At 43.6% G+C, this 23,088-nt stretch overlaps 3 protein-coding genes across 4 annotated transcripts; 1 reads left to right on the forward strand and 2 right to left on the reverse strand.

Moving 5' to 3' along the window:
• Positions 1-654: 654 nt before the first annotated feature.
• On the reverse strand, positions 655-6,617 carry LOC127768321 (beta-galactosidase 6). The gene is made up of 16 exons (XM_052293878.1): positions 6,029-6,617; positions 5,784-5,879; positions 5,109-5,221; positions 4,714-5,017; positions 4,401-4,595; positions 4,184-4,271; positions 3,781-3,899; positions 3,422-3,589; positions 3,097-3,314; positions 2,872-2,978; positions 2,634-2,743; positions 2,426-2,533; positions 2,169-2,276; positions 1,781-1,992; positions 1,147-1,483; positions 655-1,068 (listed from the first exon to the last, which is right to left on the reverse strand). The coding sequence occupies exons 1-16, from the start codon at positions 6,494-6,496 to the stop codon at positions 961-963; spliced, it is 2,859 nt and encodes a 952-aa protein (XP_052149838.1). The 5' UTR covers positions 6,497-6,617; the 3' UTR covers positions 655-960.
• A 5,466-nt stretch (positions 6,618-12,083) lies between these two features.
• Positions 12,084-16,415, reverse strand: LOC127768781 (protein CHAPERONE-LIKE PROTEIN OF POR1, chloroplastic). Its single transcript, XM_052294427.1, has 5 exons — positions 16,263-16,415; positions 15,622-15,815; positions 15,425-15,525; positions 14,542-14,986; positions 12,084-12,670 (listed from the first exon to the last, which is right to left on the reverse strand). Exons 2-5 carry the CDS (start codon positions 15,771-15,773, stop codon positions 12,520-12,522), a joined length of 849 nt encoding a protein of 282 aa, XP_052150387.1. The 5' UTR covers positions 15,774-15,815; positions 16,263-16,415; the 3' UTR covers positions 12,084-12,519.
• A 666-nt stretch (positions 16,416-17,081) lies between these two features.
• Positions 17,082-22,860, forward strand: LOC127765824 (uncharacterized). 2 transcript variants are annotated; one of them, XR_008016172.1, is made up of 6 exons: positions 17,082-17,375; positions 18,488-20,019; positions 20,133-20,209; positions 20,566-20,677; positions 21,460-22,030; positions 22,732-22,860. XR_008016172.1 is itself a non-coding variant. In XM_052290783.1 (5 exons), exons 2-5 carry the CDS (start codon positions 18,627-18,629, stop codon positions 21,972-21,974), a joined length of 2,097 nt encoding a protein of 698 aa, XP_052146743.1. In that variant the 5' UTR covers positions 17,082-17,375; positions 18,488-18,626; the 3' UTR covers positions 21,975-22,189. The 2 variants fall into 2 exon arrangements, 1 of the variants encoding a protein (XP_052146743.1); XM_052290783.1 differs by lacking the exon at positions 22,732-22,860 and having other exon boundaries at positions 21,460-22,189.
• The last annotated feature ends 228 nt before the right edge of the window (positions 22,861-23,088 follow it).

A 23,088-nucleotide genomic window follows, 5' to 3' on the forward strand; every position in this document is an offset into this window, starting at 1 on the left:
ACTCCTAGCTGATGCTAAAGGGAACAAGTTAATTTATTGTTTATAGACAATGTTAGATGTATCTTTTTTGTAGATATATGCTTCACATCCTCACCTTTCAGTGAACACAGGTCTTGTTATTGCTTGTGCAGTTGTGCTGGCTGCTAGCTTCCTATTTTACACATGCCTAAAAGCTAACATTGCAGATCAATGGTCATTGAACACTAACGTTATCCTTGGCTTCTCCGTAGCTACTATTATTAGCAACTTCTGTGTCCAAACCAACCAGTTCTTAGAACATTGCAATCTGGAAAGTGATGAAAGATGGATCATTCTGGTCCTGCAGGGAACCAAAGAAAGTAACATTTACAGGCTGAAGCAAGTGTTTCACAATAAACAATAATGCTGCAAACATCACGGGGTACGAAAGTTTTCGACTTTCAGCAAAGTGCATTCTTCAGCTGTTCACACAAGGGGTCAAGGGGTATATCTATTCAATGAGTAAAAACTTTTGCATTTTGTTATTTATGCAGCAACAGAACAGCAATCTTATGGACTTCCTTAAGGTGGCGCTGCGTGCAAGATACCTCTGTTCAGACTTCAAGAGTTTCAGATGCTTTTCTTCACACAAGTGCATCAGAGTTTCAGGTGCATTTCTAGATAGCAAACTTACAATTCAACAGATGAAGGTGTGCTTTATATTTGATTGAAATACAAAGTATATCTCAAAAGAATTACAAAAGATTCATTGCCTTGTACAATTGTAGAGATTCACCATGTTAACAAGTACAACTCAATCTAAACGTACGATCTAACAGCTTGCAAGGCTCCAAAGCAATTTGGTATTATTTATTCCTTTTCCACCTGCATTTGGGAACATTTATTCCTTGTTGGTTGTTGCCTGCTTTCTACACAGAAGGTTTTCTTGCTTCACCCCCTCAAACTACTTTTGTTTCCTACTAACGAGCACTATCAAACTTGTCAGGAGCATGCAGCTTCCACCACTAGACTTTTTGTGACCCCAGTGCATGGATCTCCAAAGTTATTCGATGACACTGGAACACTGCAATTGGTCATTCCAACACAGGCCTGCAGAGTTCAACGAGTAAGAAAAACACCACTGGCATTGAAGCATGACAAGTATGGAAGTGGATAAGCTCAGATTACCTCTTGAACAACTGCAAGAGCCTGAGAGCTGCTGCATTCACCATGGTTGTAGTTCCCACAGGTGCCACTCGGTGTCCCAAAGCTTGCAAACTTGATGTTGCTGATGACCTGACCTTCTCTAGGGCACTCCAGGCGAAGTGCTGGTCCCGGCGTCTGAGACGTCTGTTGGGGAGAGATCCAGCTATCGATTTGGGCTGGATGCATCTCTGAAACATGTGCACATATACTACTTGTCTGCCTTGTTGTGAAGGATATCATGCTTGGATCACCACCAAACTGCTCAAAGAGGACTAGATCATTGCTACCAGGTTGGAGAAATGACCTGGGCACGTGGTACCTGTTTAACAAGGTAAGGCATTCAATTAGTCAGCATAATGGATTTCATGGTGACCATAGATACAATTTTGAGAGTGTGCCTTCATATTTTGTAGTATATTAAATACATCAATGCTTAGTAAGTGCTGAAATATAAGTGAATTTTCATGCACAGCTAAATGATATTATCACTAAAAAGTTTTCATATTGGAACATGAGAATAAATTGGAGCTGGCTCTGCATTAGGAAACAGATTGTAGATATGAAAAAAAACTGAAGATCATATTCTCGTGCTACTGAGCTTTAGCAGAACTCTTACAGAGTTTGTGATGGCTGCCCACATTTCTTTAGGCACTTGTTCGAACTATAAGCTCCTCTGTAGTTGCATGAGTTTACACAGCCACTTTGTGGAGCCAAATTTGTTGGCCAGTAGCGACCAATGCTCTGGCCATTCACCCATGCCTCCCCTTTCCCCATTCCTGTGAAGTCTATGGCAACAGGGTCATCACCTGCAGGAGCCGTAAACTTGGTCTGCAAGTGGAGCATTTCATTTAGCAACTTTGCACATTATCCCAAGGTAATAATTGAACAAAAAGGATTGATCAAACAATGGAGTGTATAGATATAGCTTATTGAGCCCAAAGCCATTTTACATGTACACAAACGTCAAACACAGCTTAATTACTGGGTCAGAGGATCATACTGACCTTGTACCATATCAATGGTTGGTTGGTCGGGTATGCGTTTTCTGAAACCCATTCTGGTGAGGCTTCTAAAGGATTATACAGATGCAAGTCTTCTCCTCTGAGTCCAATCTGAAGCGGTGAAAATTATGATGAGGGAAAACAAACCATGTTATGTTTACGGTTGACCTACTGTACCGAAGGCATTCTCAAAACAGCATTAGCCAATAGTTTCCTTACAAAAAAAATCTGAAACAGTATATGAATAGATAGTAGAATACCTGGTATGTCCAATCTGTAGAAGATAGATTAAGGGCACCATTTGGTCCACTCAACTTTACTGGACCAGTGACTCCAGCGCCAACCAGGTCAAAGAATGCACCATAATTCTGATGTTACAGAATACATAGTTGTTTATTAAATAGAAAGAAGTAAAATAGGATATTAGTTTTGGTGCATCTCTTCTAGAGTAAGTGAAGAATAAATTACCGATAGCCCAACTGTTGTGCTCAGAAGATCTATTTTGTTCTTCCCAGGTACAAGTGTAACTGGTGTCTGCAATGAGATGAGCGAGCTGCTAGCACTGCCCTTAGCACTTCCTGGCATGTGTCAACAATTACATTTCAGCACACAAATACTACTTGTGCGTGTAAGACCGATGTTCATAATTAACATCACAATTCGAATGTCATTTGAAAGGTCTTTGCATTGTGACCTCAAGCTTTACCTGCTAGTTTGCCATTGATGTAGACCTGAAGAACATGTCCAAGTGAGTTGACAAGCAGATTGGACTGGCTGCCGTTTAGATATGGTTCATCACCTTTGACAACGATGCTGCAGAAAGCACGATTAATTGAAACTGGTGAGTAACCTTGTGACTGCCAGTTTTCTTATATATATATAGGAGTATATGGACAATTACACCTGAGGCGTGTGAGTGTGAACCCTGTACCTTGTTGAGTACCACAGGAAATCACTGGCATCGGCTGTGGTGTTTATCTGCTCCATCAGTCCAGGTTTCGTCAAGGCGTTCTCCTTTGTAATACCAACAGGCTCTATGGCATAACTCCAGCCAGCTGTAGCAAGTTCCGGTGTGATTAATGAATCATCAGTATCTTGGATACTTGATCCCAGGCTTCTCATTTCTGAAGTTGTTACCTGAGAATTGATCTGCAAGGGGGCAACCACATCCACATGCATCAGAATCAGTTCTCACCAATGTTCTTTCTCAAATGCAGATCATTGTCTAGCAAAGTGAGGGCAAGGAATGCACATACCTGGGCTGTGTTCAATACCACATTTTTGCAGTCAGGAAGGATGCTTACAGACCAGGCAGGGAGCTTATACGTGTTTCCGTTGAATTTGACAGTTTTATCAGACTGAGCATCCACGTTGGCAAGGAATGCTGCGCATATTGAATTGTCAGCGGTCTGATATACGGTTGCCTGAAGCCAGAAGAGTACAAACACCCATCATCATGTGTACCGGAACAGATCATCAAGGTAAACAAATATTTTATCTCTGAACAAGATTAGCTATACATCTCTAGCTGCTCCAGCAATTTTGATTGACTCATCTTTCTTTTTCGTTAATTAATACACGGGTTAGTCACTTTTCGAAAGAGAGGATCACATACCTCAGTATTTTGACCCAAAGAACTATATGATGGCTCAGCTGCTATGAGTGCTGGTTCGCACAGCTTTATTGCCTTGTGCACATCCCTTAAGTGGCCCCACTTTGGCTGCCTGACCATCCCTGAACCACAATATTGCAAAAGATAGTGATTCGGTTAGTGAGATGTGTGGTTGTACCGGTACACCCCCAACACATAGGGGAGCCGTTTGGGCTCAATTTTTTTGGTTCATATCTTTCTTATAAAAGACACGGTTCCTCATGGATATTCATGTTCTTTTTTTAACTGTGACTAGTCAATACTAGTATTCCCAGACGGCAAACATACTTCAATTTAACATAGCTGCCATTGACAGGCATACATGTGGCAGTAAATAAGTACAGCTAGCTGCTGACAGTACACTCACCATACTCATCAATAGGAGCATCGTAGTCGTAGCTCGTGGCGATGAATGGCCCTCCCGTGCTTCGTCCGAAGTTGGTCCCCCCGTGGTACTGCAAGCCAACAAAAAACCACAGTTAGAATCGCAGAGCGCCTCTGTTTACCCAAGCGAATTGGCAAAACGGCGGTAAAAAAGGAAAACAAAAAAGAAAACGTCTCGTCTTCGCGCGCGAGCTGCTTACCATGTAATAGTTCTGGAACGTGCCGCCGCGCTGGTAGAATCGCGCGACGGCGAAGGCGAGGTCCTCGGCCGGCCGGTACGGCACGGCGCCGCCGAAGGAGAGGAACCACCCGCTCCAGTTCTCCGTCCACATCTTGGGCTTGCTCTTGGAGTTCGGCGTGAACTGGTCGCAGTAGAACCCGTTGCACGTGTTGATCTGCATGCGCAAGCACGGAGAAACGGTGCCACGTCACTTCTGTGTCGCCGTGTCGGTGGTTCGTTCACGGCACCGGTGATCGATGGCGATTGGCGAAGCAGGGGGAAGAAAGACTTACGAGGGGGTCGGGGGCGTCGGACTGCTGGCACATCACCCACGGCACGCCGATGTCGAGGGAGACGGCCATCCCGGCGGCCCACCGCATGTAGGCCTTCCCGGCGGCGCCGTACGCCGAGTCGATGTTGCCGTACTCGTTCTCGATCTGCGACAGGATGATCGGCCCGCCCTGCGACGCGTACAGCCCCGCGCCCTTCATCGTGTCCACCACCTTCTCCGTGAACCGCTGCATCTCCGCCTTGAACGCCTCGTTGTCCGTCCGGAACTTGATCCCCGGCACGAAGTGCAGCCATACCGGAAACCCTCTGCAGTAATACTTGCGTTTCTTACCAATCTATCGATCAATTCGCCCAGCGATAGCCAGTGCGAGAGCATGAGAGAGATGCGAATGCGAACCCGTAGTTCCACTCGGCGCAGACGTACGGCCCGATCCTGAGGTGCACGTAGAGGCCGGCGTCGGCGACGGCCTTCACGAACCTGACGAGGTCCTTCCTGCCCTCGAAGTCGTACTGTTCTTTTTTTTTCGTTGCAAATTCATTTGAGTCAGTCAGTTAGTTGATCGTTAAACGTCCGTGTAGCAGAAGCGGAGTAGTGTGATAATGCCGCTTTAGAATTTCCAGATAATGATATTACTAATACTAGTAGCAGTAGCAGTTCACGGGGAGAAAATAGGGAGAAAATTGTAATATTGGGACTGCAAACATAGAGGCTTCGCTGTTTTGACACTCTGAGTGAATGACAAATGGGTCCATCTATATCTATAAAATGTGAGTCTAGTGTTATTATAGCAAAGGTTAATGTTTGCAGCGTTATAATTGTAAATCATCAGTTCACGGGAGGCAGAAAGCCTAGAAGTGAGCGAGAGAATAAAGCATAGGGTGCAGAGGAAGCAAACACCGCCCTTTGACACATGACGGCCAGGAGGGAGAGGAGATGATGACGGAAAAAAAAAGGAGAGAAAAGATATACACAGGTCATTAATTTGATAATTTCATTGTGGTACACTATTAATGGAGAATAATACTACTACTAGTAGTGGTACTAAGTAGCAGTTGAGAGAGGAGTACGTGCCTGTCCCCGGACGGGCTCGTGGATGTCCCAGAATACGTACGTCTCGATGACGTCCAGGCCGCCGTCCTTGGACTTCTGGATCAGCCCCGGCCACATCTGCAACCGGCGACCGCCACCGCCGCCGCCGCCATGGCAACATAATGTCAGCTTTTGTAACTAGCAATCTGTCTGCTCATCAAGAACAGAGGAGGCCGAACGAGCGGTGCATGGGGCAAAAGAGAGAAAGGCAAGAGACGGCGACGTACGTCGGGGGTGCTCCGCGGGTAGTGGATGGACCCGGAGACGAGCACGCGTCGCACGCCGTCGATGACCACCGCGCGGTGGTCGTACGTCACGTTCGCCGCCCGCGACGCGCCGACGAGGAGGCTTACCACCACCACCACGGGGAGGAGCAGCAGCCGCAGCAGCACACCCACCGTGGCTGCCGCCATTACTGCCGCCGCCGCCCCGTTCGGTGTCGTTCTATTATCACCGGCGCTAGTGCGGACGATGACGAGGAGCAGCAGGAGGAAGGAAGAACAGAGTTGCTCGGTGGGAGAGGCAAAAGAAAAGAAGAAGAAGAAGAAGAAGAAGAAGAGGAGTTGCTGGTTGGAGTGGCGCGGCGGGACGGAAATAAATGGCACGCACTCAGCGGCAGCGACGAGGCTCGCTAGCGGAGCAGCGGGAGCGAAAGCGGCTGTGTCTCTTTCCCGCGGATGCGGGTGGTGGTGCATCTGCTGTGCTGTGCTGCCTCCCTCCGCGGCTAATAAAAAAGCGCTGATCGTTCGCCCGCGCGGCGAGCGATGGGGTGGGTGGGTGTGGAGTTGAGTTCGCGGCTGCTTGCAAGCAACGGCAAAAGCCCCGGCGCCGTGCGTCTAGCGGTAGGATCGAATTGATGGATGGATCGAGCAAAACATAATTACTGCTCGGCTTGGCTAGTTAATGGAGGCGTACTACGTGATGGTTCGGTGGCGCACACGGCGTGGGTTGGGGGGGGGGGGGGGGGGGTGAGCAAACGCCACGGCCACGCCATGCCGCATCTGATCTCTCTCCCGTCCTCCCTTTTGCTTCCGCTGCTGCATTTGCCCTTGGCATTGGCCGCACGGGCTCACAGCTAGGACGGACCAGTAAACAAAAGGTGCCGGTGTGACCGACCGACAGACACGGCATGGCAGGGGTCGTGCCCGACCCGACCCGGCGTTCATTGCCGCTCGATTTCTTTATCAGTGATGCTAGTACTACTAGCACTGCGTCTGCTCGGGCCAAGAGCTAAGCGGCCCTTGTCGCTTCCGGTCTCGCTCGCCTATAGTACCTCTGTCCCAAAATAAGTGCAGCCGTGAATATCTGTACCCAATGTTTGACCGTCCGTCTTATTTAAAAATTTTATGAAAAAATTAAAAATATTTAGTCACACATAAAGTACTATTCATATTTTATCATCTAATAGCAATAGAAATGCTAATCATAAGAAAATTTCAAATAAGACGAACGGTCAAACGTTGAACGTGAATAGTGTAAAACTGAACTTATTTTGGGACGGAGGGAATAGCTACTTCGACCGTGATGGCGTATGATATGCTGCACTAGCACACGGTTGCCACTACCAATCTAGCAGTAGATAGTGGTAGTGTCATGGATTGTACTCCCTCCATCCTATAAAAAGTCAAACCCTGAGTTTTCGTGTTCAATTTTGACTGTCCGTCTTATATGAAATTTTTTTATAATTCGTATTTTTATTGTTGTTAAATGATAAAACATGATTAATATTTTATGTGAGACTTGTCTTTTTAATTTTTTTCATAATTTTATTAAATAAGACGAACGGTCAAACGTTGGATACGAAAACCAAGGTTTGTCTTTTTTTTTTTTGGACGGAAGGAGTACGTCTGTACTGCTCGTCTTCTTTTTGTTTGGGGGAGGTTTGAAAAAAACGGTGGCGGTGGTGAGACCGTGAAAAAAAGGCTAAGCATTTCTCCCTCCTTCTTTCATCCTTTGGGGCGGTGGAAAATGATGGTGCGCGGCGACGACAAAAATCGTGCGAAAGCGGGAGAGCGAGTTGTCTCTGCAGTCTGCACTGACCTGTGGCGTCGGTTCATGGGGAGGGGAAAGGGGCTCGGGTCGGACTCGTCCACAGGGGAGCAAGTGAAAGGACATGGAAAATTGTATGCAAAGCTTTACTGCTGATGCAAGAGAGTGACTTTTATATATTGTGTTTGTTTGCCATTTTTCGTGTTACAAGCTTACAAGGCTTGTACTACGAAAGCTTACAAGCTTTCGTGTTTGCCATTTTATCTTATCAAGATTCAATAAGGTAGGGGTAACAAACTAAACGGCCTCCGTATCCAACCAAAATTTAGCATGGTTAAATTTGATATCAAACCAAACCGCTCTTCATATGGAATTTGTACCAAAGCATTACGCTCAACACTACAAAATCTACCAAAGATACACGCGCCCTTTTTGTTTGAAGAAAAAGCTAATAGAGCTAACCAAGTTTTTGTGGCATGAGAACCACGTGAGGCAACTGCTACACTCAAGTACTTGGATTTCTAAGAGGTAGATATTTCTTTTTTGGCTACTGAAGAAACTGACTGCATAATCTTTCTCTGGATGCTCGAATATAATGTAGTTCAATGTGAAATCGACATGGCACACACCATTGTTAACCTAGTTGGGTGACCCACCTGATTGCATTCACAGCATATTTGCCCGGGCTATGCAATTAGTACTCTTCACAAGTCACAAGCATATATAAAGACCTATGGTAGTGCAGAAGCCTATTGTTTGGACTGTCATAAGCTGGGATGTTTGGAACGCTGTAAAATTCCCGTACGAAGAACGGTTTTCTAGTAAAAACTTTTACTGAAGATAAGCCAAATTAACTGAAGATAAGCAAGCAGTCACTAGCTTGATATTGTAGAGTCAAACCTCACCATTTATCGATCAGTGGCGCGTCTAATTGCCGTCTATCACATTGACTAGCGTCTGAAATTAGAACACATAGTAACCACAAAACCGAGAATGGCGATGCCGAATCCTGAACCTAACCCACTACAGAGGCTCCTGAATCGAATTGAACATCTGGTTCTTCTCCAGAGCAGGTGCTCGGCTTAGGTGTGGCTCAGCTCAAGTCAATCGTATTTGGTGCTGATTTGCTACTTACAGTGGGCAAACCACACATCTTGCACGTCAATGTAGAAGGCGACCATTTCTCGATTCACTTTTAGTAGTAACGAAATTACCTACTCCACCTTGACAATCTTTAAACCCTTTTTTTTGACACAGATGTACCATAGTGTCCTGTCATCTGTTAACACAAGGAAAATCCAGAAGTGTCATCCGAATGCTGTGCAAGAAAGGAGGCACATGGATTCAAAAGAACAAATCCATATTTTCTGAAAATTGTTGACTACCAAAAACAAAATCTTGTGCTGCTCCATTCGCCACCTCAACCATTCCAATACATAAAAAACCGGATAAGAGGGGAGCGAAAATGAGAAGTGAAACGGGTGAAGCAGAGCGTCCAGGGCTTCATCATCATCATCATCATCAGAGCGTCCAGGCCTTTAATTGAACTCGCAGTCGGGAGGCTGCAGGTGCGGCGTCACTGTTGCCGCGGTTCGTTGCGGCATCCTTGTAGCAATAGCAGCACATCGGCGCGAGATCGCTCTACGTCTCGACGTGCGAATCTGATGTAACTCTCCTCGTCCTTTGCGGCGGATTCGTCCGGGCTCTCCGTGCGTAGGTGTGCTACCGGCGCGCGCGTGCGGCACCACCGGCACTGCCACTGCCACCAATGCGCGAGAACGTAACAAAACGGGCAAACGGCGCCTTCCTTCTCCACTCGATTCCTTGTCGTCATCTCGCGTCGGGGTTTTTGGAGCAGCGTGCGGGAGAGCCGGCCGGGCCGGGCACGCCGATGTGGATGTGGGCGATGTGCACGCTGCGTTTGTGTGCCGAAACGAGAGAATTTTTCGCCGATCGATGTGTCCAAGACTTCCCAGTGTAATGGGAACTCATCGGATTATTCTTTTTGATTCTTGGTTACCTTAACTTTCCTTTTCTTTGCTCGGTGGTGTTCCTCTCTCGTTAAGATATATACTTTTCAAACTATAAAACGACGTGTTTCTTAAAAAAATAATTTATATAAAAGTTGCATTAAAATATTAAATAAACCTATTTTTTCAAATTTATATTAATTAAAAAAAATTGATCACATGTTAATAACTTTTTCGTTTTGCGTACCTTACCTTCATCTTCATCTTCACTATATTCTAAGATGTTTTTTTTTTAAATCTATCTGGTATGGGGTTTGGGGCGTACAAGGTGAGCCAAGTGATGCCATTGATGAGGAGAGTTTTGCTTGGAAGAGTCAGCAAAGAACTGGGAGAGTTCACCGGCTTGAAGCCTCCATTTTCTGCACGGATGCGATTGCAGCGTAGATGATGCCGCGGCAAGCAAGGAGAAAGATGAGCTCGGCGAGGGGGAGAGTGACACGCTGACAGGGATACTACGGAGCAGATAAGATGCACGGAGCACCGCTGCCGTGCAACACGGCAGCGTCGTCGAAGAGCGGCACGGCACGGCACGTCTCAGGATACTACTAGTAATAACTTCGAGGCAGCGCGACAGGAGCAGACTACGTGAAACGATCGCCAGCGCAGCTTCTGGCACGAGAGAGTTTCTCAGCGAGATCGACAAGGACAATGATGAATTAATCGATGAAATCTACCGTACAACACAAGGCAAAAAAATGGGAGAGGCAGGCAGCCAGGCAGGGCCTGATCCAAGGTGCACTGGCACTAAAAATCTGAAACATGTTCTGGAAATGGAATGCCGAAAGGTGAAAGGGCCAAAGGCTATTATCGCTGGATTTCGTAACATTATCTTGTCAAGATCCATCTGATAGGAGAATGGTCATAGCAGCAAAGGACGGGGCCAAATCATTGAACGCGACAGCTTTGATGACCATGTAATGTAGCAGAAGGGATCAGTACGGTATCTGAAGCCAAAAGAAACGGAGAGAAATAAAGGAGAAAAAAGGATTAGATCTGACGTCCTGCGTTTTGCACGTTCACGTACTAGCTCCCCTTGCGCAATTATGCAAGTTACCTGCAGTTATGGAGTGCACACAACCGCGCTTCAGATGTACAGCTAGTATAATAACATCAAGCATCACCAGAGAATCAATCAACCTGATACAGGTGAACAATAATAATATCACGCGGTTGCAGGATAAGATTTGTGTAAGATGCTAATCTGTCATCGACGAAGTGATGGAGATTTGAGAGGACAATGGCGGCAACCCACCTAGCGGCGAGTCAACCCAGAACAAAGGACTAAAACAGAAAGGAAAAAGGAACCAACAATTTTGCTAATTTCATGGAAAATAAATTAGCCAATGGTTTAAAACAAGGCAGACGAGAGTTGAGAGTTGTCCATACTCTTTGTACTTTTCTAATTACATAAAGAGTTGTTCATACACCCTTTTTTTTAAGATAGTGAATAGAAATCCCGTCTCTATATCTATCCACGGATAGATATATAACCAAATATGTATCACGTACTTTTGTGTCCGTTTTAACACACGCTTAAGGTTACACCCACCAAGATTTAAACACCATTAATTACATTGCCACACCAAATATCCTTTCCAATCCTCTTCTCTTCTTTTCTTTTGGATACCTTAGTTTGACCATAATTAGTGGGTAGGTGAGAAAAGTTGCTGATAACTGATAAGCGTAGCCACTATGCATTAGCTACTCTATCCTCTAGGGTGCTCTCAAAAGATATGTGAAGGTTTGAGGCCATCCTTCCGTGTCAGTTGACGCCTTGCCAAATCCACCACAAAAGGCTAGCGCATCAACATCATCACCATTCATCACATGAGGACATACTACACATGCAACAAGCCTGCCCGACACAGGAACCCTTTAGATTATTAGCAATTGTGAAGCAATGTGGAGATCGGATCAAGTGATTTACTAATCTACTAGCAAGGCCCCCCCACCAACAGGAATGTCACTAACCTATCAATGTGATGACTGTTCCTCTGAATTCTTCCTGCCAATGCATTGCTGGCTTTTGGATCACGGATTCACAGCTCTGGAGTCTGGAGCTGCAACAGCTGACGACGAAACGACAAAGCAGGCACAACAACTCAGAGCTGCCAAGATCTGATCAGAGCAGGCATAACAACCTAAGATACTCCTTCAGTTCCGGTCTTGCAAGCTCAATCATTACTGTTGAGAAGCCGCACTCCAGGAAAATGATTGAAATAAAATCCAAAAAGACGATTACTGGATTGAACTTAGTCTCACATTTTAATCCACATAAATGTTACTTCCTCTGTTTCATATTATATAAGATTTTCTAGCATTGCCCACATTCATATATATGTCGATGAATCTAGACAGCATCTATATGAATGTGGGTAATGCTAGAAAGTCTTATAACATGAAACGGAGGTAGTATCTCATATTATCTATCTCAAAACCAACTGTATTTAATACAGCATTGAGAATATCTAGAGGAGGTATCAAACTCTCTCAAGGGCCAGGGCAAAAAAATGTTCTACACCTCACATTACAACCTTATATTAACTATTAGCAACCCAGCAAAGGACTACATTTCCACTTCTGAAAAAAACTCTGAAAAAAGGAAGATGCCGATGGATTGTACAAGCTATTATAAGTGGGAATCATTTTGATTGTTGAAAGACTAGTGGCTAACAAGAAAATGACAACATGGAGATTTCCTACTTCAGGAAGGCTGATGATACAAAAAGGAGTGCGTAAGTAACACATGCAGTGCTCACTTCCAAGTTTCTTGGACCAGGCAGTATAGGCGGAATTACAGAAACCATCAAGAATGTGGCAAGGAACCAGGAAGCAAAGAAGGATCCGAACCTGAAAAATCAGACAAACTTAGCATCAGGAATTGACCACACCTATGCATAGCCAGAGACCATATCCTTTTGCCTATTACACAAATTATACATGAAAGGTTGACAACACATTAAAGTCACCTATATGATAAACTTCAAACCATCCAATCCTTAATAAATGAATCCTATGAAAGCAAGTTTAAAGTGTTACTAGTATTGACATATGTCTATTACACACAACTGCAGTATGCCATCACAAAACAACTACTCTCTGATCCATCACGAATTCATGATAGTTGCCTCAAAATATAGAACTTTTGTAGAATAAACAAGATTCACACATTTTGCACCATTCCCATTGAAGAAAAGTTCTAAAAAAACAATGAGATTGACATGCCATAATAGGTGGCGCCTAGGTTGCACTTGCACATAATAAGAACAATGAGATTGATAGAAGAATGAATAGGCATAGAGTGAAATACATGGCCGGTCCTTAAACTTGTGGGGTGGTGTCACTTAGGTCCGTGAACTTGAAAATTGCATGTTTAGGTCTGTGAACTTGGTTTAATGTACCACACCTAATCCAATTGTCATTTGACCACGTTTGACCGCCAACGTGGCATGCCACGTAGGCAACACTTTTGTGCTCAGCCCCCTCCACATATACCTTCGCACATAACTTGCCTTGACTAGAGCATTTCAACCCAAATCCCCCAAAATATCCCTAAATCGGCTAGGGTTTCAACGGTGAGGTTAGCGGAAAGAGGCCGAGAGGTAGCGGCTGTGGTGGCCTCGGCGGTGCGATAAGTGGCAGGAGGAAGCGCAGTGCAGTGGGGTTAGTGGTGGCACGTTTATGCAACATCTTGTGATGTGGAGGGGGCTGAGAGCAAAAGTGTTGCCTACGTGGCAATGCCACGTTGGCGGTCAAACGCAGTCAAAGGATGTTTGGACCGGGGTGGTACATTAAACCAAATTCACGGACCTAAACATGCAATTTTCAAGTTCACGGACCTAAATGACACCACCACACAAGTTTAGAGACCGGCCATGTATTTCACTCTATTATTTATTTGATAGGTTCTCAAAACATTTGATGAGCACCTGGCACTGAATAGACAGACACTTTGTATTGTGAAGGCTGATGAATGAGTTCATAACTCGTGGGGTAAATCGGATCATGGATCCAATGAAAAACAAAATTTGAAGAATATTCTGGATTAAGGAAACTGGCTGCATTATCAGTTGACAATATAAAATGATAGTGATATATTCTATTATATACATCAAATAGTGGAAACAGGCTCCCAACATTATTTTGATAAGAAAGCTGGCCTAATTACAGTAGATATCATAATATGACAAGAATGATACATTCTATTATGTATTTCAGAGGCAAACCCTTTTACTTTTAAGTCCTAAATATCAAAAGCTACCATAGAGTGCAGACCGGCAGATATTAAATTGTCAAGTGAAAAAAGTAGAAAATATTTAGGATTCAAAAAGCAATCCAAAATTGAATCCCAAGCCAAGTACTACAATCCAGTCCTTGTATTACGGGCTTGAAGTTCTAGAACTGCCCAGTGCAGCATGATCTGCACAACATAAAAAAAGCTCCCAGAATATTTTGAACGATGCAGCACTAAGTTTACAACACGCCAGGTGTGGAAGACAGAGAGAAATAAGATGTCCTCGCTTTCATGAGGTGAGAACATGTTCTTGTGTGCATTTTACATATTTGTCCTCGGAAACTATGCAGAGTTATGCTTTGAGCAGAGGAGTGATCATGTGCTGTGTAAACACTATAGTGTATGGAACTAACCATAGATTACTCGGATATACCATTAGCTAAAGGCTAAAACACACAAAAAAACTGCAAAGAGGAAGAAAACATACCCATAAAAGAATGTTCGCCATCCACTTTTCAGCCTCTGATAAATGAAATAGATATTTGCTGCACAAGAGATGGCCACCTGGAGAGTTGGCCCTTCTTCAGTAGGGAAAACAAGGGTAAGCACTCCAAGCAATACAAAAGTTATTGCTGTCTGCCAAATCACTTTACTAGAAGGTGTTTGAAATCTTCCCTGAATAGCCTTGACTGGACGTGACTGAGTAAGTTCCCTATACTTTTTCTTGAGATCCACTTTTGGTTTTTTTCTATCAGAGAAACTCTGCATGATGATTCTGTCATGGGCAGACTCAATTGCATCAACACTTGGCTTATGCCCTGCATACTTGTTTATCAGAAAATTCCTGGCAGCTCGAATTTCTTCTTCAGATGCTTCCCTGCTGATTCCAAGTCGCTGATAGGGATCCTTCACATGGATTCTAGGAAAGATGGCTGAAGAAATTAAGCGGTTAAAAAGTGAGGTGATAATTACAAAAAAGAACTAATCCAAACAACAAAACCGACAGGACAAGAAAAAGTATATGTGATCTCAAATAAAAACATGAGAGGAACAGATTGTGAGAAAAAGTATATGTGATCTCAAATAAAACATTAGAGGAACAGATTGTGAGACTAAATGGCGTGATTTTGATATAATGTCCAATGCTTTGGCCATGGTATAGTTAGGTATTTATACTTTTACAATTTAATATCAAGCATGCCTTACAGCAAACTACACAATTTGTTACAGAGGTATACCAAGTGGTTCCTAGTAAACCATACTGCTCGTTACTATAATTCAACATGACAAATTAGGTTGGTAAAAGTACATATATGTACTTACTATGTTACATTTTTTTCTTACATAGCCCTAGGAAGTTAAATACTTACGAGTTGACGAGTCAGCTGTGCCACCAAATGATGCAGTAGCAAGCGGTGTGATTCTGGTGTTTCGCGGTGCATAACAGAAAGGAGTACTATACTTTGTGTATCTGCATGAAGGATCGCAATAAGATTTCCCACTGCATAAACTAAAGAAATCTTTGGCAGAGAGTTGATGAGGCCAGAAGAAGCACAAGATACAATACCTATCCACATTGATGAAAAGTTTAACACTTTCCTTACGTCCCCTGCTGAAGGCCAACGAAGAGACAAGTCCCAAGGGTGCACTCGACGCCCTCGAAGTAACCGGACATCGAGCAGCCCTTGAAGGATTGATTGCTAGACTATGTGCCAACATCTCAAGGAATAGTTGAACAGCCTAAATTGAGGCCTTCCCCTCCTAAGCACAACAACAGTAAATTCATCAATCACCTAGAACAAATTTAGCAAAGGAAAACCAATGCCATGCACAAAGATACACAACCGAACGCTAGCAGATTACCCACACCCATTAATTAAAAAAAGTACAATCATCACAATATACAACTTAGGAACCTGGATAAGAAAGCAATTAATTCAGACAAGGAGGAACATATCGAGCGATTAGCAGCCAACCGACCGTCACCCTCAGAAATCAAGGGGTGTGTAGCCTGAAAAATTCACACCATTCACCACACAGTGCCACCGGAACCCTACATGCCATTACCAACCCTACAACCCACGGACCCTGCACCTGCATCAGCATCCATCCCGGCGTCTAACCTAACCTGTCCTAACCTAACCATCGGTGCACCGGCGCCGCACCGGAATCGAGCGGGGTCAAGAAGGCGAAGACGAGGAGCCTTACCGTGGGAGGTGACCCGCGCGTCCGGCGGACCAAGAGCGGCGGCGCTGGGCGGAGGAGGAGGCCGCCTCCGTGGATAAGGGGGGGCGGGGTGGTGTCGCGTCGGTGAGGGTACAGGAGAACGCTGCGCAGGGTGGTGGTGGTACTTCCGTAATTTTCTTCCGATTTCCTCCTCGTCCTAGATGGGCCTATACTCTCAGGGCCTAATTGGGCCCAGCCCAACCGCGATCCCCAAAAAAGGAGTGGGCCCCACCTGGGAACGGAATGCAAATGCAATGGCCACGGTCAAGGTCGTCCCCCTTCTCCTGCAGGTGGGCCCTGCTCTCCCACGTCAGCATTACTCCAAGTGTACTTTAGGTGGGTGTGTATGAGGAGAAGGGGATTGAGTAGATTGAGAAGATACACAGAACGAGGTGAGTCATTAGCTCATGATTAATTAAGTATTAATCTATTTTAAATTTCAAAAATAGATTAATATGATTTTTTAAAGCAACTTTCCTATATAATTTATTTTAAAAAAACGCACCGTTTAGTAGTTTGAAAAGCGTGCGCACGGAAAACGAGACTCAATCTCCCCTACCACCCTGGAACGAACAGAGCCTAAGTTTATCCACTTGGACAGTGGGGGTGGATACACGCACGCACGCGATCCTCCGCCGTCCGCTTCACCCCGCGCGGGCGATCCTCCGCCGTCCGCTGGGCTCCGCCTCGGAGATCCGGCCTCATCCGCCTCGTCGTCTCCTCTCCTCCTCCCCCACTCGCGTCGCGTCTCCTTTCTTTAATTGCTTCTCTCTCTTCTCCCAATTGCAGTCCTCTCCCCCCCCCCCCCCCCCACTAATCCCACCCGGTAATCCCTCTCACGATGAACGGCCGCGGCGGCGATTCTCCGGCGACGAATTGCTGCAGGGGCGGTTCTTCTTCTTCGTCTTCGTCTTGGCGCCGGTCGATGTGGGTCTGGTCGTTGAGTTTGTATGCGATTTGACCGCTCCCACGCACCTGTGGCGTAGTTGGTTGCGGTGCAACTGTTCGAGCTATTGACTGTTTGGCTGGCTCTCTCCTCGGCGTTATTCTGTGGCCGTTTGGGGGATTGGGAGTATTGGAATCCTACTCTTCCAGGTACCCATGATAATAAGTTCTTCCCTCCAAAAGAGTTCTTTTCTTGACCATTTCATCTTGCCTTTCGGAGTATTGTTGACCTGGGCTAAAGTTCATTTCTGTCTTTGCTTAATATGCGTGTGGGAGTAGTGTGTTCTGCATGCTATAAATGGAAGGTTTCTTTTTTGTCATCGTGCATGGACAGGGCTAAGCGCTCGAACAGTTTTGGAGTGTTTGACCGTTTTATGTGTGTGAGAAGTGGATCCCTGGGGATTATATGTGTTATTTCTAGGCTTGCAGCGGAATAAGGTTTATTGTTGGAAAATTTCTTTCTAAGATCTTGTTAATTTCATTGATGGGACTAGTGCACATTCAACAATAGTAAGTTTTAGAAAAGGAACAACAAAGGTGCACTTTCAATATGACTAGGATGTTTGCTCTGCACTTTAGCCCCTATAGTTTCCTGGACACGCTAAAAAAACGCCCTTCACACTTATCTTACCTTATACTAAAGCCATTAAACTTAAGGGATTTTTTAGACAATTTCTTGTTTTATCTCCTAGAGCTCACAACTAGGTGCTTTAACCTCCGACCAGTGCACCGTTCATCTCCATTTTTAGGGATTAATCAGCCACTTTTTGTTTAATCATCCGACTAATCGTTCGCATATTGCACTTGATTATCATTTAAATATCTTTTATGAACTTCATCTTCAAGATGTTTAAGAATATTCACACCACAGAGTACTTCTCTTGATGCTCATAAATAGCAGTTCCAGTCTGATATTAAAGTTTTTAGTCACCATATACCTTTAACTTCCCAATCTAACTTTGTTAAGATCCTTAAATTATGTACTTTATGGAAAATCAATAAATAATTCAGGTAAATACGATCTGTTTTTTGTTTTTGCATTATCCAAATAGTTGTTCCAGATACCTTTTCGGTATCCATATGCCCATATTTACTTACTGCCTGAGTAACTGAGTACTTTTTCTCGGTAATTTCATATGTTTTTGCTAAGCTAAGGTTTTGGGCTTATAACTGTCGAGTCATTACAGTTTTCCTTTACAAGATATGATGATTTTTCCCCCAATATGGCAATATCTAATCATTACCTTCGGATTTTGGACCAGTTCTCCTAAGTTCTTCACAGGAACCAGTCTGCAATCAGGATGGTTTCTGAAGTCTTTGCTAACTTTGAGCTTAGTGACTTGATGGGTAATTGATTCTCTTGGGTGTTGTTGCATTTGTGCTGTAACGTGGATAGGAGTCATGGAAGGTGTGGTAACCAGTTCAGTTGGTGAACCAAATCAAGACAATGAGCCAAGGGATTCTTCAATAGAACTTCCCAGAGTCATTACTGACATGGAGACTTCAGCCATGCATGATCCTGAAGCTCAAAAGCTAATTGGACATGAAGCTGATACTGAATTAACGCCTTATGAAGGAATGGAATTTGAGTCTGAAGATGCTGCGAGGGATTTCTACAGCAAATATGCAAGATATGCAGGTTTTAGAATTCGAATCAGCAGGTACACTCGTTCTAGACGTGATAATTCAATAATTTCTCGTCGTATTGTCTGCTCAAAAGAGGGGTTTCATGAAACTCGTGATTGTGAAAACCTCCATGTGGACCAGAAACAGCAAGCAAGGGTAGGAACTAGAGTTGGTTGCAAGGCCATGTTAATGATTAAAAAGTTTGGGCCTGACAAATGGGTTGTTACCAAATTCATAAAAATCCATAATCATGGACCGGTTCCACCAAGAAAACCTCATGCTGGAGAACATCATGATTGTGATCTAATGGAAAATCCACATTCTATTGAGGTGGACCCTATTGATGAGCCAGTCGAGGGTATGGAATTTGAATCTGAAGAAGCTGCTAAATTGTTCTATATTAACTATGCGAGGGTTAATGGTTTCCGTGCACGTATTAGCAGGTACTGCCGTTCAAGACGTGATAATTCAATCATTTCACGCCAGATCGTGTGTTCCAAGGAAGGCTTCCGTGAGGTTCGAGCCAGAAAAGATATTACAGATGGAGGCAAAACAACGAAGCGCCCTAGAATGATAACAAGAGTTGGATGCAAAGCTATGATTGTAGTGAAAAGGATGAACTCTGGAAAATGGATGGTTTCTAAATTTGAGAAGGAGCATAACCATTCTTTGTTATCTTCTAGAGCAGTCCCTATTACATCAAATGATGCTTCTAGAGAAGTTATTGATTTTGCTGCAACGAGTAATGATCCTAATGAAGTAAAGGCTGAAGGATGTAGCACAGGAATTCAATGTAATTCTACAGATTCACTAACTGTCCTTTACAACCATCTATGTCAGGAAGCCATAAAATTTGCAAAAGAAGGGTCAGTTACAGAAGAAATTTACCATGTGGCAATGAATGCCTTGAAAGAGGCTGCAGAGAAGGTTTCTGAAGTCAAAAGGAGTCACCCGACAATGTCACAGAGTAAACATGAAGTTATGCAAATGGAAACTATGAGTGCTTCGCAATGTTCAAATGATGACAAACAGAAAACAATGACACCACAGCTCAAGTTTTTGCAAGAGCCCAGTCCCAGTCTTGTGCTAATACCAACCAACCTTTTGACTCATTCAAGCTCGAATTGTGCTGACAATATTCCACTCTCATGTGATTTAACTATAAATGGTAACTATGTTATGATAATGATAAGCTAATCCATTGCTTTGTTAGTGCTTTCTCCACACCGAATGATGTTGGGATAATTGTTTTATTTGTAACTGTTGCTTTTGTATCAACAGCGGGGGAAGTCAAGCATGTATCAGAAAGTTCTTGTTTGGCTGCGAACAGAAAGGAAGACTCTTCGCAGAAATCCCAGGTTACAAATTACCTGCTTGCTTATATGTCATACTGTTACTAAGGGCCTGTTTGGCACAGCTCCAGCTCCAGCTTCACCCCTTCTGGAGCTGGAGCTCAGCCAAACAGTTTCGGCTCCACCAAAACTGGGAGTGGAGTTGGGTGGAGCTCTCTCACAAAATGAACTAGAGTTGTGGAGCTGAGTTTAGGCAGCTCCACAACTCCACTCCAGACTCAACTCCTGGAGTTAAATTTAGGAGTTGGAGCTGTACCAAACAGGCCCTAATATACCTAGACGATTTGTGTATTCTGTATTGGACTAGAAAGATCTTATGTGTAGTTCTGACCGCGGATTCCACTTGTAATCAAGCCTTACAGGGAAAGGATGAAAGGTTTCATGTACTTTCTAAAGAAACTACGGTTGCTATTCCTGCGATACCTCTCACGCTGTACATGCCTATAATGAAGAATCCAACTGGAGATTCTGCAGGTAATCCATTTCCTTCTGCTGTTTACAGGAAATAAGTGTAAAAGTAATATTTAAAATTCTAGATAGAAATTACAGATGCATCAGTTTAGAAATCTATTAGATATTTATGCCTGTCAATTGTTTTCTTCATCATATGTGGCAAGATAAGATAGTAAGCTTACAACACTAAAATTTTAGAAATGACCCAATAATTATATGTTTAGTAATGCCTCTTGACACCATTTTCTTTTGAAGGAACAAGAATATTCGTGTGTGGTCTGTTGTCCTCATCTGCAAAAATTTACCAATTGTTTTGCCTACTATAGTAGTTTGCCTGACAATTTAGTTCGATAGATCTTGAAACTCTTCAGTTTGGCATTTCTTTGTTTCTTTGGAATGATAGGTGGCTTGGAGCATTGTGTTTATCTGGGTTACTTTTTTTCTTTTTTGCAATCCAAGAACATAAGTCATTTAGGATACTTAATAAAGCTTGTATAGTTGTGCAAATATGGTTATAATTCATACCATTGCTGGTAGCTTTCAAAAAGAGGTTATATCATTTCTAGTGAATCACTGTGAGTATTTACTATCATAAAGCATTTGCACTGTACTTGTTAAAACATTTACTAGTATTATTTGTTTTCAATGCCTCAGCGATCACATGAGTGCTTACTCGTCATCATAAAGCTTTTCATCATTTAGTCGATTTCCCTACTTGATAACTATCTACCAGTGGATCTTGATTGATTGCTACCTGCCGTTAGAATGCTCTCCTGACATCTTCCCATTTTCCTGGAATGCAGATGGCCGATACAGGTTGTTGGCCGCTCCTATTGAAGCAGTTCCAATTTCATACCGTCCTGCAGAACCCATCCAACAACCACACGGAAGTTTTCCTAATTCAGGGCCACTACCTGGTTTTCTACCTAAACTGTACAAACGAGGAAAAGGTCCAAACTCGCTGGTGCATGCTACTGCTCTTGCTTGTGGTGCTCGTGTCGTGCCTCCTGAGGAGGCTGCCTCGCTGATCAAGGCTATTGAGTCCAAGATCAGATCTGGAGGAGCCACAATAGCAAAATTGCCTTCAAGCAGCTTGACACCTCTAATTCCTGAGGTCGCCTCTATGTCATCTTCTAGTGAAGATGATGAGGAAAATGACCACAGTGAGCCACTGATGGCGAGTGTTGAACACAACTGCCATGATCAGAGCTCTGAGGAAATGAAGTTGGAGGCTGATCCACCATCAGAGTTGGAAACTGAAGCTGAGAATTGTTCTGCGCAGCCAGAAAATGAAAACAACGGTCCTACTCATTGCTGACAACTGAGAAGTGAGAACTGAAGTATTGAAGCTTTCTGAAATCAAAGCCCCACAAGGTAGTGATTATATATATACTGTAAATTTTGAGCATTTACATAAGATTGGATTTAGGATTCTAACAGCTTGTCTCACTTGAATTATAGATTCTAATTGTGATAACTCAAATAATTTACTTCAATAAAGGACTTGTAAAGAGGGTCGCCTTGCTGTTACAATATTTGTGGATAATGTATACATGCACTTTTATAGAAAGAAAACTAATGTCACAGTATCTTATATTGAAATTGGGTCCATATGTCTGGAGAAAACATTTAGCCATGTTATATGACCACATTTCACGGTTTAAGAATTTCACAGACGAAGGTCCAATTCGTGTGCAATAATTAGGGAAAAATCGCATGTTTTTTTTGACAATTCCTAATATCACTTTTGCTTTCATTTGAATGGTCTCACCAAAACTCCTGCAAGCTGAAATATAGACAATAGATATGGTTGCAAATGGTTCCTTCCATGCTAACATCTCCATTCTTGAAAGCTAGAATTTTCTCAAATAAATTTTCTCTATTTTTTTCTCAAGCTAGTTTAGTTTCTTGAAGCTGAAACTCAATTTTGATACTGCAATATAAAGCGTGCGGGATGATGTCGAGCACCACAACGTTTACCTGGTGTCGTTCATTTCTTTGAAAAACAGCCCCCTTCTTCATTACTCTTTTATGCGGTTATGCCTGAATAATCCTAATCAAAGAGAAAATGTCAGGAAGAAGCCATGGTAGTTTGCCACTCGTGCACGATCCGGCACTATGTTGAAAAGGTTATCACTCGTTTAATCAACATTATCGCTGACCTTTCGACAACGAATTGGCAGAGCAAATATTGCACTAATCCATGGCGTCGCCATGAAAAGGAAATCTCCCCTATGTCAAACGGCTGTCGTACCAGAGCAGCAGTGCTGTACCAGTGTACGGTGGGTGAACAAGATTCTCGTTTACTTTTTCTCGGGAGAGAGGTTCAAAAGTCATAGTTCTGACTAACAACATTTCTTGGAAATCTTTTTAAGTGATTCCCTTAATGCTGACACGATCAATTTCTCTGGGATATTTGTATGCCGTGCAGT

Source organism: Oryza glaberrima, chromosome 3, assembly GCF_000147395.1.
Source record: "Oryza glaberrima chromosome 3, OglaRS2, whole genome shotgun sequence".
Lineage (NCBI taxonomy): Eukaryota > Viridiplantae > Streptophyta > Magnoliopsida > Poales > Poaceae > Oryza > Oryza glaberrima.

Excerpts from the sequence above, each read along its gene's own strand:
- LOC127768321 (XM_052293878.1), bottom strand. The coding sequence starts at position 6,496 with ATGCACCACCACCCGCATCCGCGGGAAAGAGACACAGCCGCTTTCGCT. Across the intron at positions 5,880-6,028 it reads ACCCGCGGAGCACCCCCGAC|ATGTGGCCGGGGCTGATCCA; the intron begins GTACGTCGCCGT and ends CGCCGGTTGCAG. Across the intron at positions 1,484-1,780 it reads GGGCAGCCATCACAAACTCT|GTACCACGTGCCCAGGTCAT; the intron begins GTAAGAGTTCTG and ends CTTGTTAAACAG.
- LOC127768781 (XM_052294427.1), bottom strand. The coding sequence starts at position 15,773 with ATGTTGGCACATAGTCTAGCAATCAATCCTTCAAGGGCTGCTCGATGT. Across the intron at positions 15,526-15,621 it reads CTTTTCATCAATGTGGATAG|ATACACAAAGTATAGTACTC; the intron begins GTATTGTATCTT and ends TCCTTCATGCAG. Across the intron at positions 12,671-14,541 it reads TGGCGAACATTCTTTTATGG|GTTCGGATCCTTCTTTGCTT; the intron begins GTATGTTTTCTT and ends CTGATTTTTCAG.
- LOC127765824 (XM_052290783.1), top strand. The coding sequence starts at position 18,627 with ATGGAAGGTGTGGTAACCAGTTCAGTTGGTGAACCAAATCAAGACAAT. Across the intron at positions 20,020-20,132 it reads ATGTGATTTAACTATAAATG|CGGGGGAAGTCAAGCATGTA; the intron begins GTAACTATGTTA and ends TTGTATCAACAG. Across the intron at positions 20,678-21,459 it reads TCCAACTGGAGATTCTGCAG|ATGGCCGATACAGGTTGTTG; the intron begins GTAATCCATTTC and ends CCTGGAATGCAG.